Source organism: Vidua macroura (assembly GCF_024509145.1).
Source record: "Vidua macroura isolate BioBank_ID:100142 chromosome W unlocalized genomic scaffold, ASM2450914v1 whyW_random_scaffold_67, whole genome shotgun sequence".
NCBI lineage: Eukaryota > Metazoa > Chordata > Aves > Passeriformes > Viduidae > Vidua > Vidua macroura.
The window spans coordinates 2,191,435-2,207,505 of record NW_026530537.1 but is presented as its reverse complement, the minus strand read 5'-3'; the positions used below and the strand labels follow the sequence as shown (position 1 = coordinate 2,207,505).

Below are 16,071 nucleotides of genomic sequence, written 5' to 3'. Positions count from 1 at the left end.
TCACGAGCAAAGGCTCACCCACGGCAGAAGAAGCAGGACAGGGCTGGGCTCTGGCGGCGGCAGCAGTGAATTCTCCTCCCCCCCCCCCCCCCCCCCCTCCAGTGAGCAGCAATCGTCCGACTCCGAGAGAGCAATAGAGAGCTAGAAGCTGCACCCAACCCCTTCCCCCAGCCCAAATCTCGCGATATCTCTGCCCTTTCCAGGAGAATGCCGGCTCAGCCAAGATAGTAAAGCCAGCTGCACCCCTCCCCCTTCTCTGTGGTTACTTCTTTTGTTTCTCTTAAGTACCGGTCGTTATTGTTTCTTAGCAACAAAATGGGAGAAAATTCCCTAAGAGAAAGAAACAAAAGGAAAAATCCTAAACCCAACAACATACTAATTCCAAATCTGATCAATTGCACTGGAATGAGAGAAAATCTTTACTCAACTTTGACCTTTGTCCTGCACAGACCACTTGCTACCTCATTCGAAGGCAGACACGGCAGTGTGCGGTATTGGGTGAAAGCTGAATTGCATAGGCCTTGGCTTCTACCAGTAAAATTAAAGAAGGAATTTACAGTCATTGAACATATAGATATCAACACTCCTTCGTTACTGGTAAGAACTGACAGAACTACTCATTCCTTTTCTTGCATAAAAATAATGAAGTATAATAACTGAAACAAGGTTAGCATGTAACTTTACCTAATATTTATTTGTTAGTTTAAGTACAGCTCTTCTTTTAAGTATTACATCAGTTTAACAACTCTTTAACTGCTGGTATTTTGAAGGCTAAGTTATCCTGTACTTGGAGTTGCTTGATCTTTACAAGACGTAAAATGCATTTGTCGGTCTAAACTGATACTACCAAATTGTAGACTCTCAGTAAGGAAGAAAATTTGGTGAACTGGTCCTCTTAAGTTATAAATAAAGAATACTCTATGAAGGAACAATGCAATGCTTAATATTTTAGTGAGGGATTGCTAACTTAAAAATGCAAAGTAAAAAATTTACTGTAGTGCACAATTGATAATTTCAGTATGGATAGTTTTCTACTGATGGGGAGGAAATTATCACAATTCTGTATAATCCTTTTCTGAAATATAATTTTATTAAAATAACTTTATTATCACAACTGCTCTCAGTGAGGATTTGATTTCAGTCTGGCCTAAAAATCCTTTATTTTATCCCCTTCTCAAATTTTAATCTAGAGGGGAAAGAAAATCAGAAGACCATTGAAACAGATTTCTTGTGTGTATGGGTGAAAAATCAGCTTGCAAAGGGACCTTGTGTTGCCCTGATTTTTAAAAGTATTAAGTTTTCTTTTATAGTTCTTTTGAAAGTTTTAAAGTTCTCGTAAAACTTCTTTAGCTTTCTGATAATGTTTACATATTTGAGAGTCAGAATTCCCACACAATTTCATGTATAAATAAAATAGTTTACATATTTCTCTGTAGGTGGAGAGAAATGATTGATTGATCTTCGGAGCAGTGTGGTTGGAGAGGTGGTAATTCCATCCTCCAATCCATGGTCACCTTTGGAATTCTATAAATACCAGATGTTTGAATAAAACAGTCTTTTTCTCTTTTGAACTTACCAAGCTTCTGTGTACTTATTTCGTGTCCAATAGCGACAACCTTGTAAAAACTCCATGAAAATCGAAGGTCTCTCATTTGACTTTAGTGGGCTTTGGATCAAGCCCTAAATCCTGGTGTTGCGTAAAATAAGTCTTTTTAACATAGATGAAACAGGATTATTCAGAAACTGAGGAAATAGCTGGAGTAAAGATTACAGTAGTTTAACTTATTTATTTTGCTTTGGAAATGCAGCATAATGGAAAGTGTGAAGATGTTCTAATTTGCTGTTAGTTAAATGAAAAGCTCTGCAGCATTATGTTGGGATGTGTAGGCTATGAAGCCTTTTGTTTTAAGCTGTACAGTATTTTCTTTTAGTATTGTTTTAATTGTGGCTGTAGTATGGAGGATCGCAGAAAAAGCAATACGAATACACCAGTGGAATTAGAACAAACACTGTATCTGTATAATGTTGTTTAAACTGCTTGAGACTTTTCCTATGAAAGCAGCTTTGTTTATCAAAATATGTAATAATAAGCACATTATGAAAATTATTATTTTCCTGTGTTGGTTTAAATACCCAAAGAGATTCATGGAGCTCCTAATTTGATGGACAATACTTTTCTTCTTCTTGCAGTCACCCCAAGCAGGCACAAAAGAAAAGACTCTGTGTTGTTGGCTTTGTACCTCAGGCCCAATATCTTTAAGTGCCAAAATTGAAAGAAAGGGCTACACCCCAGGTATGTGATCCTATAATAAATTCTGTGTGGTTTTCCTTCCTTTTTAAAGCTGGAGTCTGTACTACTGTTTTTACATAAATGAAACATTAAGGATATTTGTACCACATCAGTCTGCATTTAGCAATCGTCTCTGCATACCCTGTTAACTAAGACAGCGCTACTTGTATCTCTAGATGTTTCAATGACCTCATCTGTTAGACTGGCATGTTTTGGGTGTTAGACTGGTATTTTTTTTTTGAATGTGTTGTTTTCTTTTTCCTTTTAGAACAGCTCATGGGGATCTTGTTTCTATTAGCATCAGTGGATGGTTTTTTTCAGGTAGAGCAGTGATAGCAGCATTGTTATAACAGTATAAAGAATGTGAAAGTTTGCTTAAGCTGCCTTGTAAATGTAAAGAGAAATTGAAATTCTGGTGTGTTTTGTTGATTTTTTTTGTTTGTTTTTTTTTCCTTTTTGTTTCAGGTGAATCAATTCAGATCTTTGCTGAGATTGAGAATTGCTCTTCCCGTATGGTGGTGCCAAAGGCAACCATTTACCAAACGCAGGCATTCTATGCCAAAGGGAAAATGAAGAAAGTCAGACAGCTTGTTGCCAACCTCCGTGGGGAATCCTTGTCATCTGGCAAAACAGAAACCTGGAATGGCAAACAATTGAAAATTCCACCTGTTTCCCCTTCAATCCTTGACTGTAGTATAATCCGTGTGGAGTATTCACTGATGGTATGTTGGGCAGTCTGCTTCACTCGCGAGAATGAGTAGCTTCCAACATGCCATACAAATTTCTAGCACAGCATTTTGTGATGATTAGTTATGAAAGAAATACATGTTCTGGTATTAGTGTCATGACAGGAGGTCTGGTAAGTAAATTTAGTTTAAATCATGCAAGTTCTTAAAGCAGCTGTCTGTCAACTAAGCAAGCATTTAATGAGAAAACTGTATTTCCATGTGAGGGCTCATGTTAAGACTCTTCTTAACTTGAAGAGCTCATGTCTCCATAGGGGCATGGACCCTAAAAGGGGCTATTAGGAACAAGCTCCTCATGAAAACTTTAATAGAAAGATAACTTAGACTAATACTTATGAAATGCTGATAAAACCCCACATTTTAATAATATACTTGTTTCATTTTTCTTCAGGTATATGTTGATATTCCAGGAGCTGTGGATTTGTTCCTTAACTTACCACTGGTCATTGGTACCATTCCTCTACATCCATTTGGTAGCAGAACATCAAGTGTAAGCAGCCAGGGTAGCATGAACATGAATTGGCTTGGTCTGACTCTGCCTGAAAGACTAGAAGGTAGCATGATAATACAAATCCCAATCAATTCGCTAGTCTCTTGATTTTTGTCTGCTTTATTCATTGCAGTCTTGTTAACAGAGTCAAATTACATCCTTTTATAATAAAGCCCACAGGAAATTCGTTGTGGATGTTTTCTTGCCACCTGCTTGTTCTGTGTAGAGCAAGAGATTTTTTTTTTCCTCCCTGCCTTTCTGTCTCTAGGACAGGCAGTGAAATCTAGCTTCTTTGGAAAGTAGCAGAAATAAAAGCACAGGATACCATTGTATCTGTGCATAACTTCATTGCTTCCACTTCCAGTATCTCAATTGCATCCTTGGTTATAAGGCATTGCAACTCATAATAGCAGTTTCTGGGCTTTCTCATCAGCCTGAGTAGCCAAGGCTTTGTGAAAATATAATATTCTTTTCTATAGGAGATTTCTCATGGCCAAATAAAGAATTATGTATTTCCTTCCTTCTCTTTTTACATATCTAATATCTTGCTTTTTTTAAGTACAAACCCCAGACCTGGAGACTTCTGGAGTACAGAGGACTGCAGTGTTCTGTCATTTCTACCTGTACAGAGAATAAATTATCTTTGGTCTGATTTAAATTTTAAGGGGGATAATTCAGCCACAATAAACAATGGTCAGCCTGTCTTTGAACATAAGCTTAATATCAGAATAAAACAAAATAGTCTCCCTTTTTTGTTTAACAATTTTTAAGTCATTGTTTATCTGCTGGTGAATCTTTCAGTGGTTGAAGTTTAATATTTATCATGTTGTATATTTTGTCATGCATAAGAACTTGCTGTTTGAACTGTATGTACTTTCTCCCTCCAGCACCTCCTAGCTATGCAGAAGTGGTCACAGAGGAAAACAGACAGTCTGGCCTTGCACCTGTAGCTGCTTTTGATGATTTTCAGAGAGCACTGCAAGGACCATTATTTGCATACATCCAGGAGTTTCGTTTTCTGCCTCCTCCCCTATATTCAGAAGTAGGTATATCTGTCAGACTATGATGATTTATATATTGTTTGTGGCTGATTTTTTTTTTTTTTGTCTAATGGAATACGTTTAGAAACCTGTTTCTCCTTCCTAAAATTGGAAGAAACCATTAAAATGATGAACATGGAATAAGCTGGTTTTGAGGAGGATTTTTGTTTGTTTGCAAGATGCAGATGAATTGCATCATGAGTTTTCCATGCCTGTTTTACAGCATGGGTTACCCTTTTTATAATTTTTTTAAATTTTATTTTTTACGTGAACTCTGCAACCTTAAATTTAAAAGATGCTCCATGAGGTGCCTTGGCTTCTCCATCATGCTATTTCCTGGAGCTGCCGACCAGGGAGGTAATTCTTCTTGTCAGCACTCTTCCCTAGTCTAATACTTTCTGGAAATTCTCAGTGTTGTTTGCCATTTTAGAAACATAATTTTTTTAAAATTTGTGTATTAAAAATAAGGTTTCAACTCTTTCACCTCTGCTGCTTCCTAACATTTTATAGCAACCACTAATCTGTTTTGCCTGCATGTGTGTTTAAATTCTGTGAATGTAGGCCTTTCAGAAGTTTAATGTAGAAAAGCGATGTATTGGTATTAATTTATTACTTAAGTTTTCTGAAGTACACAGTTCTTCAACACTTTTGGCCTTCACAGAACCAAAAATGCAGCCACCGAATAACCATGAATGAGATGCAAATTTCAAAGCTTTTCATGTTGGTTTTTTTTCTTTTTCAAGAAAAATAAGTGATATAGGACAAATTAAAAAAAAATGTCCTCTGGCCAAATTTTGTCTGAATTGATCCACTTTAGGAAAATAGCATTATGTAGCACGACATTCCCCCCCCGGCTTGAAATGCAAAAACAAAGGTCTATATGAAGTTAACTGATTCAGTGTTGTCTAAAAGATGCAATGTACGTGTAAACTATTCTTACATCTAGTTTTTGAGACCTAAGTTAGCAGGCTTGTACCCTTTATTTCTCCTGTAGAGAGGAAGAAGAGGTGAGGTTTAGAACACATGAACCTTTTGAAACATCCCATAAGATATTTGAGTATTAACTGCTTTAATTTAAAAGTAGAAGGATTTTTTAATTCATAAATTTCTGCCATTTCAAGAAAAACTTCTTTGCTTCTCTCAAGTAAATATTTCTTAAATTATGTTTCCAGTGATATGTTGTCATCTTTTTTGTATATGTCAGATAATTCAAAATACTTCTGTGTGAGTAAAGGAGAAAAAATTTTTTATAGCAGTTATTCATGCTTATCCTTAAATTGCCATCAATCTGTAGTTTAAAGTCTTCCACTGGATCTTTCTATTACTGTTTATCCAAAGTTTTGTCTAACTAGAAGTTTTTCAGTTATTTCAATAACCCTTGGACTGGAAATGCCACATATCATTATAGTTGTCTTAAACTTGTGAATTTTGATTTTTATTCCTAGCAATTGATGCTGAAATGCACTGAGTTGTCATGGCTTTTATTTTTGGTTTTTGGGGTTTTTTTTTTGTTTGTTTTGTTTTTGTTTTTTTTTTTTTTTTCTGGGTTTATTTGGTTGATTGTTTGGTTGAGTGTTTTTGTTGTTGTTTGGGGTTATTTCTTTTTCTTTTGGTTAGATTGATCCAAACCCAGATCAGCCCACAGATGAGATACTGTCTTGCCCCTCTCGTTGAATGAATCCATAAAAAGCTGTCTTGACTTGGGTTTTGAATCACATCTTCTGTGTTGAAGATCAAGGTGTCATAGTGGAGACTTGCTTTTAAAGGAAATGGTATTGCTCTTGCCTGTATGGTGAATAAGTGAAAAGAACCTGTGATCATGCTTTGACACCTACAGCACAACATAGGACTGCTCCACATGCTTGAAAACCTGCGTCTCCCTCCATTAAATAGTGGCACATACTAGGAGGAGCCTTATTAGCATGCAGTCAGGTGTTTCAAAACACTCAAACCATGTTGTAATGTTGTAAGAGAGGAATGGCTGCTTTTTACGATTCTATGAAAATTTGCACATGCTTATTACTTATGTTATACAGTTAAGTGTCACTACAACTTATTCTCATTTGTGATGGACTGCTGTTACCAACCCCTCCCCAATTGTTTGTGATCTGCACAACAAGGAACAAAAGACAACTTTACCAAAAAAAAAAAAAAGAAAAAAAATTATGAAGGCTGACAAATGCCCTGACTTTTTCTTTTCTTTTAATTTGATGTAGCCTGGACTTTGCCTGCATATGCACATGCTCAGAATTGTCCTAGTAGGCTGATCCTGTATCACCTCTTCAGCTTGGATCCTATTGTGGATTTATTTACAAGCATTACATGCCTTCAAAGTCAATCCTTGCTGTATGTTTTGCAGCCAACTGTAGTAGAGAAGCAACAGATAGGTGGGGGAAGAGAGAACAGAAGGAAACTAATGAGATGTAATCAAGATTGTATACCTTCTTGATTTCTTAAAATAATTTGTTGCCTTTCTGCTTTTATTGCAAAGCAGTGTTTTGTTACAGAGTGCCTAAAGATCACTTAATCTCAGGTGAATTCATCACTTGCCAAACTGCTAGAATGCTATTTGGTTTATGTTACATTGTTATTTATGTTTGTGTTTTGGTTTTGTTCTTTGAGGGGGATTTTGAACAGGGACATACGCAAAACTTACAAAGTGAAAGCAGCACCAGCAGACACTAGCAAAATGTGAAAAGAAAGTGTGAAAAGGGGATAATAATATGCTGTCCAGGGTTCACGGGCAGAGATAATCTTAACTATTAGGGATGGGAAGGAGAAGGTTTGTTGCTTGGTTTGTGTTTGGTTTTATTTAAATAATATGTAGTTCCCTAATCATCAAAAAATATATATAAAATGAGTCTCCAGTAGAAAGTGTATTTCAGATCGCAAGAAAAAATTGAACTATGGCAACTAAGCAGCAGCTCAGTTTGCCCATTTGGTATTATCTTCAGGGTTTATGATACTCTGTCACAGAATCATAGAACAGCAGATTGGAAGGGAGCTCAAGGATTATCTGGTCCAACCTTTCTTGGCAAAAGCATGGTCTAGACAAGATGCCCTAGTACACCTAAAAAGTGTCCAATGTTGGGGAATCTGCCACTTCTCCGGGGAGATTATCCCAATGGCTAATTGTTCTCATTGTGAAAATTTGTTCTCTTGTGTCCAATTGGAATCTCCTGAGGAGTAACTTGTACCTATTACCCCTTGTCTTTTCCATGTGAATCCTTGTAAAAAAGGAAGTCTCCATCTTCTTCATAGCCATCCTTTAAGTACTGGAACATAGTATGCCCCTGTGCCCACCCTGAAGCCCCCTGGCTTCGCCTGCCCGGCAGAGGCACTGAGTGAGATGAGGAGCCGAGTGATGGACAGGGTGCCAGGGAGGGGACAGGGGAGTGACTGAGCATTTTCAGGGAGATCGGCACCGAGGGAAAGGTGGGAAAGCTCGGGGTGGAACCATTGGGAGAAAATGGGGGGTGAAGGGGCAAACCATTACAGAACTGTTACAGAAATATAAAAACTCAATACAACAATGGTGATAAGGTCTCCCCTTAGCCTTCTTTTCTCAAGGCTGAACAAACTCAGTTCTCTCAGCCTTTCTTCACATGGCACCTTCCCAGTCCCTGAATCATCTTTGTGGCCCTTCTCTGGACCCTCTCCAGCCTGCCCACATCTTCTTTTGTATATCAGGGACCAAAAGTGAACACAGTATTCCAAGTGTGGCCTGACAAGGCACTGAGTGTAGTGGGATAATGACTTCTTTATCTCTGCTGATGGTGCCCTTGTCTATGCAACCCAGCATCCTGTTGGCTCTCTGTCACAGCAGCTCACTGTTCACTCATATTCAGCTTGTTGTCCACCAGGATCCCTAGAGCCCTTTCCACAGAACATCTCCCCAGAGGGATAGATCCCAGCCTATGCTGCATTCCTGGATGATGTTTTCCAGGTGCAAGATGTTTGTCTTAGTTGAACTTCATAAGGTTCTTGTTAGCCCACTCTTCCAGCCTATCCAGGTCTTCCTGCAGGGTGGATCTTTCTTCCAAAGTGTCCCCTTCCCCACTCAGCTTGGTATCATCAGCACACTTTATTGGGGTACACTTGATTCCATCATCCAGATTACTTATGAAGATATTAAACAGCATTGGAGCCCAATATCGATCCCTGGGGGACCCCACTTGTGACAGATTTCCAGTTTGAAAAGGAACTATTTACCACCACCTTCTAGGTGTGGCCTGTCAGCCAGTTCCCCACCCACTGCACAGACCACTTGTCTAGACCATAACACATTAGTCTCTGCAGGAGGAGGCTGTGGGAAACAGCATCAAAAGCCTTGGAGAAATCCATGTAGACAGTGTCCACTGCTTGCCCCGCATAACCAAGCCAGTTACTTAGTCATAGAAGGTGATCAGGTTTGTTAAGCATAATTTGCCCTTGGTGAATCCATGCTGGCTTTTCCCAATCCCATGCTTCATTTGACTTCTAATAGCCCCAAGGAAGATTTGTTCAATACCTTTCCCAGAGACTGAATAAGACTGATGGACCTATAATCTCCGTGATCCTCTTTTAATCCTTTCTTGTAGATGGGGGTGATCTTAGCCTTCTTCCAATCTCCTGGGCAGTCCTCCGATCTCTGTAACTTCTCAAAGGTTATGGAGAGCAAGCAGCCTTGCAATGATGTCAGCCAACTCTCTTAACACCCTTGGGTGAACAGTGTTAGGGTCCATCGATTTGTTTGGGTCAAGCTCCTGTAACAGTTCACATGCCAACTCAACTCTTTCTTCATCGACAGTAGATCTGTTTTTGCATTAACCTGGATTTTTGTTCCCAAGGCCTGGGGCCCAACAGTGCTGGGTGAAGAAGACAGGAGAAGAAAGTGTTGAGAACCTCGAGCCTTTTCAGCATTGTTGGTGACTAATTCATCTCTCCTGTTTAACATCAGGTCCATATTTTCCTTCTGTTTCTTACTATTTACATACACAAAGAACCCTTTCTTTGGATTTTTGACATCTCTGGACAATTTCAATTTGGGCTGAACTTTTGATTTTCTAACTGCTTCTCTGCATGCCCTGGCATTGCATTTGTAGTATTCAATAGATATTTGTCTGCTTTTCCATCTCTGGTATGCGTCTCTTGGTTTTGAGCAGACACGGAGACTTGCAGTTAAACTAGGGGGGTCTCTTTCTCTGCCTATTTCTTTTACCTTTAAAGGCGAATTACTTTTGTGCTTCCAGGAAAGCGTTCTTGGAAAAACTCCCAGCACTCACTAGCACCTTTATCCTCTGTGGAAGCTTCCAATGGAATCCCTTCTAACTGAGCTCTGAGCAAGCTGAAGTTTGCTCTTCTAAAATCTAAAACCTTTGTCTGAATACTAACCTTTAGCATGCTCAGCTGGCTCTCCAATTCCACAATATTGTGATCACTGCAGCCAAGTTTATCACTAAAGGATATTACAAAGCAGATTTTCTTGGTTTGTGAGAAGCAAGTCCAGCAGTGCCTCATTTCTGTTTGGCACATCTTGAAGTTTGTATTAGGAAGCAGTCCTCTACGTATTCTAGGAACCCGATGGCTGAAATATGAGCTGCTGTATTGTTCTTCCAACAAATGTCTGGGTAGTTGAAGTCATCCATGAGAACCAGGTTCTGTTGACCTTAAGCTTGTTTAAGTGACCCAAATATTGCTCCATTGGCCTTATCATCTTGGTTTGGAGGTTGGTAGACTGAAACTATTATAAAACTGAGCCAGTGCCACCATGCCTGCCTGAAGCTCCCTGGCTTCGCCTGCCCAGCCAAGGCACAGTCAGCAGCGGGGGACACTCCCCTGTTTCTCAAGGAGATTCGGGGAGCGGCTAAGACAAAGCGCTGCGCTGTTTGCCTTGTAAAGAGGAGAGGCGGCATCCGAGGAGGTAATGAGGGAGTTGACTCAAGGCCGGGGAAAAAGTCTCAGGTTTAATGCAAGCTCCAGGGAGCTCGGAATGCCATTGTCCCGGCGGCCAAAAGTGGCCTCAAGGCTCTCGCAATTCTCTTAAGTACCGGGGCGGTAACCAGAGGGAAGGGACGCCCACCACCCAAGGGGGGGATTCGGGGGAGTGGAAGGCGGAGGGACAGAGAGACACACAAACCAATGGAGGAAGTTCAAGGGAGGGACCCCTGGCCCTCGTCCACTCACTCGATGCCCAAGGTGGAAGATTCTGGGAAAGCAGGATGGGGAGCCAAGTGATGGACAGGGTACCAGGGAGGGGACAGGGGAATGACTGAGCATTTTCAGGGAGATTGGCATTGAGGGAAAGGCAGGAAAGCTCAGGGTGGAACCATTGGGAGAAAATGGGGGGTGAAGGGGCAAACCATTACAGAACTGTTGCAGAGATATAAAAACACAACAAGCCAGAGTATCTGTGTTACCAACCATACTCAAATTAGTTTGCTGAGAATTGCTCTGATTGCTCCTGGGCTAGTCCTGAGAGCTTTAAAACAAACAATTTATAACAAAAAAATTCCATTTTAGGGCCAGTTCTCTTCAACATCTTCATAAATGACTTAGATGCAGGACTTGAAGGTATACTAAGTTTGCTGACGATAATAAAATGGGAAGAGCTGTTGACTCCCTCAAAGGCAGAGAGGCTCTGCAGAGAGACCTTGACAAATGAGAGGGCTGGGCAATCACCAACCGTATGAAGTTCAACAAAGGCAAGTGCCAGATTCTGCACCTGGAATGGGACAACCCTGGATGTATGGACAGACTGGGGAACAAGAGGCTGGAAAGCAACTCTGCAGAAAGGAAACTGGGGGTCCTGGTCAATGCCAAGTTAAATATGAGTCAGCAGTGCCCTGGCAGCCAGGAGGACCAACCGTGTCCTGGGGTGCATCAGGCACGGCATCATCAACCAGTCAATGGAGATGCATGTCCCGCTCTGCTCCACACTGGTGCGGTCTCACCTTGAGTCCTGGGGGCAGTTTTGGGTGCCACAATATAAGAAGGATATAAATCTATTAGACAGCATCCAAAGGAGGACTGCAAAGATAGTGAAAGATCTAGAGGGGAAGCCTTATGAGGAGTGGCTGAGGTCACTTGGTTTGTTCAGCCTGGAGAAGAGGAGACTGAAGGGAGACCTCATTGCAGTCTACAGCTTCCTCATGAGGGCAAGTGGGGGGGCAGGCACTGATACTGATCTCTCTGGTGACCAGTAACACGACCCGAGGGAATGGCCTGAAGGTGTATCAGGGGAGATTTAGGTTGGATATTAGGAAAAGGTTCTTCACCCAGAGGGTGGTTGGGCACTGGAACAGATTCCCCAGGGAAGTGGTCACAGCACCAAGCCTGACAGATCTCAAGAAGTGTTTGGATTATGCTCTCAGGCACAGGATGGGATTCTTGGGACTGTCCTGTGCAGGGCCAGGAGTTGGACTTCAATGATCCTTGTGGGTCCCTTCCAACTCAAGATATTCTATGATTCTATGAAACAAACAAAAAATGCAACAGCTTTAATCATACATTCATCTAGAATGTGAGAAATTATATAGAAAAAGCACTGACTCCTTGAACATATTCTAAAGAAGAAATGAATGATGGAGCTATTAGATCTGATCAGTGTTTTTATGCTAGAGATTTGTAAATGTAAGTTTTCTTTTCATAAATCACATAAAAAAAAAAAAACAACCAACCAACCACCAACAACAAAAAACTCCACCCAAAAACCAACAACAAAAACTATTGTCTGAGACATGTCTGATGTTGACTATTTAAAAACTAATTCACCATGTGAATCCTTGTGCAATGAAACAGCTCGGAGGGGAGGGGAGGGGAGGGGAGGGGAGGGGAGGGGAGGGGAGGGGAGGGGAAAGGCGGGGAGGGGAGGGAAAGCTGGTGGTTTTGTATTGTGCTCATTTTTACAAAGTTATGCCTTATTTTAAAGGCTTCATAAATATAATAAAATAGGCTTTTCCATAAGTGGCCTTTATGAGAACATGAAAGATCTTTTATGTTCCAAAAATGATGACAGGGTGGTTAAATGAGAGTCACGTCTTAAGTGATTCAGTTCAAATGTTTGGGCTTTGATAAGCAAGAATTGGAAATTGGGTGAGGTCTTATGCTGACATTTTTGTGACTGTCCTTTCCTTCAGTCCTTTCCAACCAGACAAAATTTTACAAGTTAAAATTGTTGACATAAAAGGGCATTTGATGATTTAACTTTTTTTTTCTTTTTTGTTAACAGACTAGGGAACAATTGTTGATATATGTAGCATTGAAGCACGTATCCTAGTATATTGGAAAAACTATATATGAAGCAAAATTGACCAATGTTGTCATAATTTATGTTGCATCACAGGCTGTGATCAGAGTGAAAAATTCTAAAACCTTATCAAATAAAGATTTCCCACTTAAACTTTTTTATTAGTTGTTCAGAGGAATTATAGGTTCATAGTTGTAGCCCAATATTTGATATAGAATCTTGATCTGAATTAGGAAAAAGTAAAAGCCAAGCATTAGAGAAACAAAGTGCAATATTAAATGTTTGCTTTATAGATTCTCTTCTATGGCTAGGTTTTGGCTGGGGTTTTCTGTTTGGGTGTTTTTTTTTTTTTTTTTGGTTGTATTTATTTTTTTAAATTAAGTTTTGGTGCTGAATATGTCCTTATGGACTTTCTTTTAAGAGAACTATGTGGAAAACAATTTTTTCTATTGTTCTTCCTTGTGAAAAAGAAACTTTAAAATTTTGTTTAAATGCTTTAAAATGCTTTAATTGTAATCTGTAAGATTGCTTGTGACCTAAACATTGAATATTGTGTCTTTGTGTAAGATAACATCCATAGGGATCAAATTACTATCAGAAATGCATATGCTATGTATCAACTACATAGGGGAAAACTATTTCTGGAGCTACACCACTGATTAGTACAAGAGCTGAGTTTCAGGACCTTCAGTTCCTTTGCCTTGTTTATATCAATGGTTTCTTAGGGCTAGGTTTCAGCTGGGAAGCTATAATACAATCTCCTAAACTTAGAAAATACCAATAACTTACAGGATATGAATGTTTTTTTCAGGACACTGCTTAAAAATTACTGTAACTCATGACCTCTCTGATCAAGTTATTTAGTGTTTTCCAGTACATATGGTGGAGGCGGGGACTGCACATTTTTGTAGGGGTGGGAGGAAACTGGGGAAGGGGAAATACATTAAAAGCCAGATAACTCACTAATTTGCAGTTAGGATCTGAAGGTTGGTTTGTTGAACTGGGGTCAATAAGGTGTGTCTTGCTGTTTAATTAGAAGTCTAATGTTACCAGACGTTGAAAATCGCTATCTGTGATTTGTGTTTTGGTCAGTAGAGCTTTGCAAGATATTAATACAGCTCCTCAACATTCCAGAAATGAAGCACTGCCATAGCATCTTATTTCTGTATACTGCACACAGGTGAATCTCTGAAAGAATGGACTATCATCATTGCTTGGTATCAAAGTATATTTTGACCTAAGGCAAGGTTCACTAGGCTAGCAGCCCGGACTCAAGAGTCCAATAAATGCTGTTCCTGACTGTTGGTGTTGAAGGTACTGAAGACTGCTAAATTATCATGGTATTGTTACAGGAGGTTTTATGGTATATGCTACTAACATAGACAACCCAAACATTGGATCTAACTCCTTGTATAATGCAAACAGTAGACTTCCTAAATGCGTGAATTATTGTGTCAAATAAAACATTTTTGTTTAATTTTGAATTTGTAACTGCCAACTAGGCAGAATCCAGAAAGATCTTTTAGTTTTTTTTTTTTTCCCATTAATAACACTGTGAATCATTTGTGCTTGAGTTTTGATTGAAACCAATAGGAAATATAGAAAATAAAGTTGTCTCTCATTATGATTAGATGTGGGATGTGCCCATGGGGAGGACAATGTGGGAATGCCATGGGAAACTACAGCCATTTAACATAAGGTATTTCCCCAGAGTCCTCTGCCCCCCAATACAAATGAGCACATGCCCATTACCTGTCAGTTTGTGGTTGTCATCTCCCCAAGTTCTGGAAAGTTCCCTGTTCTCGTTGTTTCTAATGGTTCCCTCTGTAAACCACTCCTTCCCTTTTCCCTCATTGGCCCAGTTTATGTTACCCCATCCCTTACACCCTCTTCCCATTGGATCATTTGTACCCTAGTTACTCCTTCCCTCCCCAGTTATATACTCTGGCCCCTCCTCCCCCGGGGCTCTCTCGGAGTCTGCCTCCCCTGAGTGTGGTTGTCCCCCTGCTCCTATTTCTGCCTCCCTACTCCTTCGATCAATCCTCAATAAACCCGCTCAGATTCTAGCAGCTCAAGAGTCCTTCAGTCTTCCTGGTGGGGATTTTAATTACGCTATCCAGGCACCCGTTGACCAGCTAACTGAGGGTTACCCTGCGGGACTCTGTCCGGGGTAGCCTATATCTGGCGTCCGAACAGACTGGACTGTCCAGCCCAGAACGTCTCCTTCGGATTTTGGATCTGTGACCCGACTCCTAAGGATATCAAGCGTCATTCAGAGCCAGCCCCAGGAGGAGCTGCGCTTTCGTCAAGGAAGACCCCTTTTCCTGGACCTGCTGACCCCCTCCAAACATCCATCACTGCAGCTTTGGGGGAAGCTTTTGGACTTTGCAGGACCGGCAGGACACCACCACCCCCCAAAGGCTCTTTTCTTTTTGCCTGTGTCCCTTCTGGGTGAGTCTCTGCAGGGTCAGCTGCCAGGTGCTTTGCGCCTCATACAGGCTCTTTTGTTTCCGTTTCTCCTTTGCTTTGTGGGGGGAGTTTTTGGCTGTTGAGCAAAATGGGAAATCACCTTTCTCCAGCCTGACTGGAGTTTTACATCCAAGTTAAGGCAACCCTTGTTTTGGGGGATGTTTCATTTAAGAACAGGGAATTGAAAGCTTTTGTTAATTTTATTTTTGAGCATTTTCCCAATGCGTCCAGGGAAGATGTCTCTTCTGTTTTATTTTGGGGGAAAGTTGAGAAATGTATATATGATATTCAGGTTGCAGGGAGTTTTAAAGTGGGGCACTTCTATCCTGCGTTTAATTCTATTTTTAAGTTAATTAAACAACAGGAGGAGAGTTCGGTCCCTGTTTCTCCTACCCCTCGTTCGTCCCTCCCCAATCCTTATCCCACTTCCCCTAAGGGTGGGTCGGGAGCCAGACCCTGCCAAAAGGCACAGAGCTGCTGCCGACTCTCTGCTGTTTCCCATCCCACTCTGTCCCTTCCTCGTGCTGGGACCGGCCACCCCAGCCCGAGCCTCACCTGTTCCCTCGTTCCTAAGTCCCCAGACCCCGGTTTAATTCCCAGTTGTAGTGATAGTTCTGTTAAACAAAATGGCACCGGCCACATGGCCGAGCACCACCATTCTAGAAAAACCCAACATGGTGCTGCTCCTCCTCCTTCTTCACCCCCTTGGGTTCCCACCATTCCTTTGCCACCCCCTCCTTCATTGGGTGCCGCCCCTGCGTCGGGTCCCTCCCACTCCACCACGTGGATTGTTACATCGTCACATCGTC

The 16,071-nt window shown here is 40.8% G+C and overlaps 1 protein-coding gene across 1 annotated transcript in view; it reads left to right on the top strand.

Annotated features, from left to right (window-relative positions):
• LOC128822756 (arrestin domain-containing protein 3-like) overlaps positions 1-6,689 on the top strand; it is a 37,895-nt gene extending 31,206 nt beyond the window's left edge. The window contains exons 3-8 of the mRNA XM_054004565.1: positions 450-597; positions 2,191-2,293; positions 2,756-3,012; positions 3,428-3,590; positions 4,414-4,568; positions 6,184-6,689. Of these exons, the coding sequence (XP_053860540.1) occupies positions 450-597; positions 2,191-2,293; positions 2,756-3,012; positions 3,428-3,590; positions 4,414-4,568; positions 6,184-6,240 (883 nt within the window). The 3' untranslated portion in view covers positions 6,241-6,689. The remainder of the gene's footprint in view (positions 1-449; positions 598-2,190; positions 2,294-2,755; positions 3,013-3,427; positions 3,591-4,413; positions 4,569-6,183) is intronic.
• Positions 6,690-16,071: the final 9,382 nt, after the last annotated feature.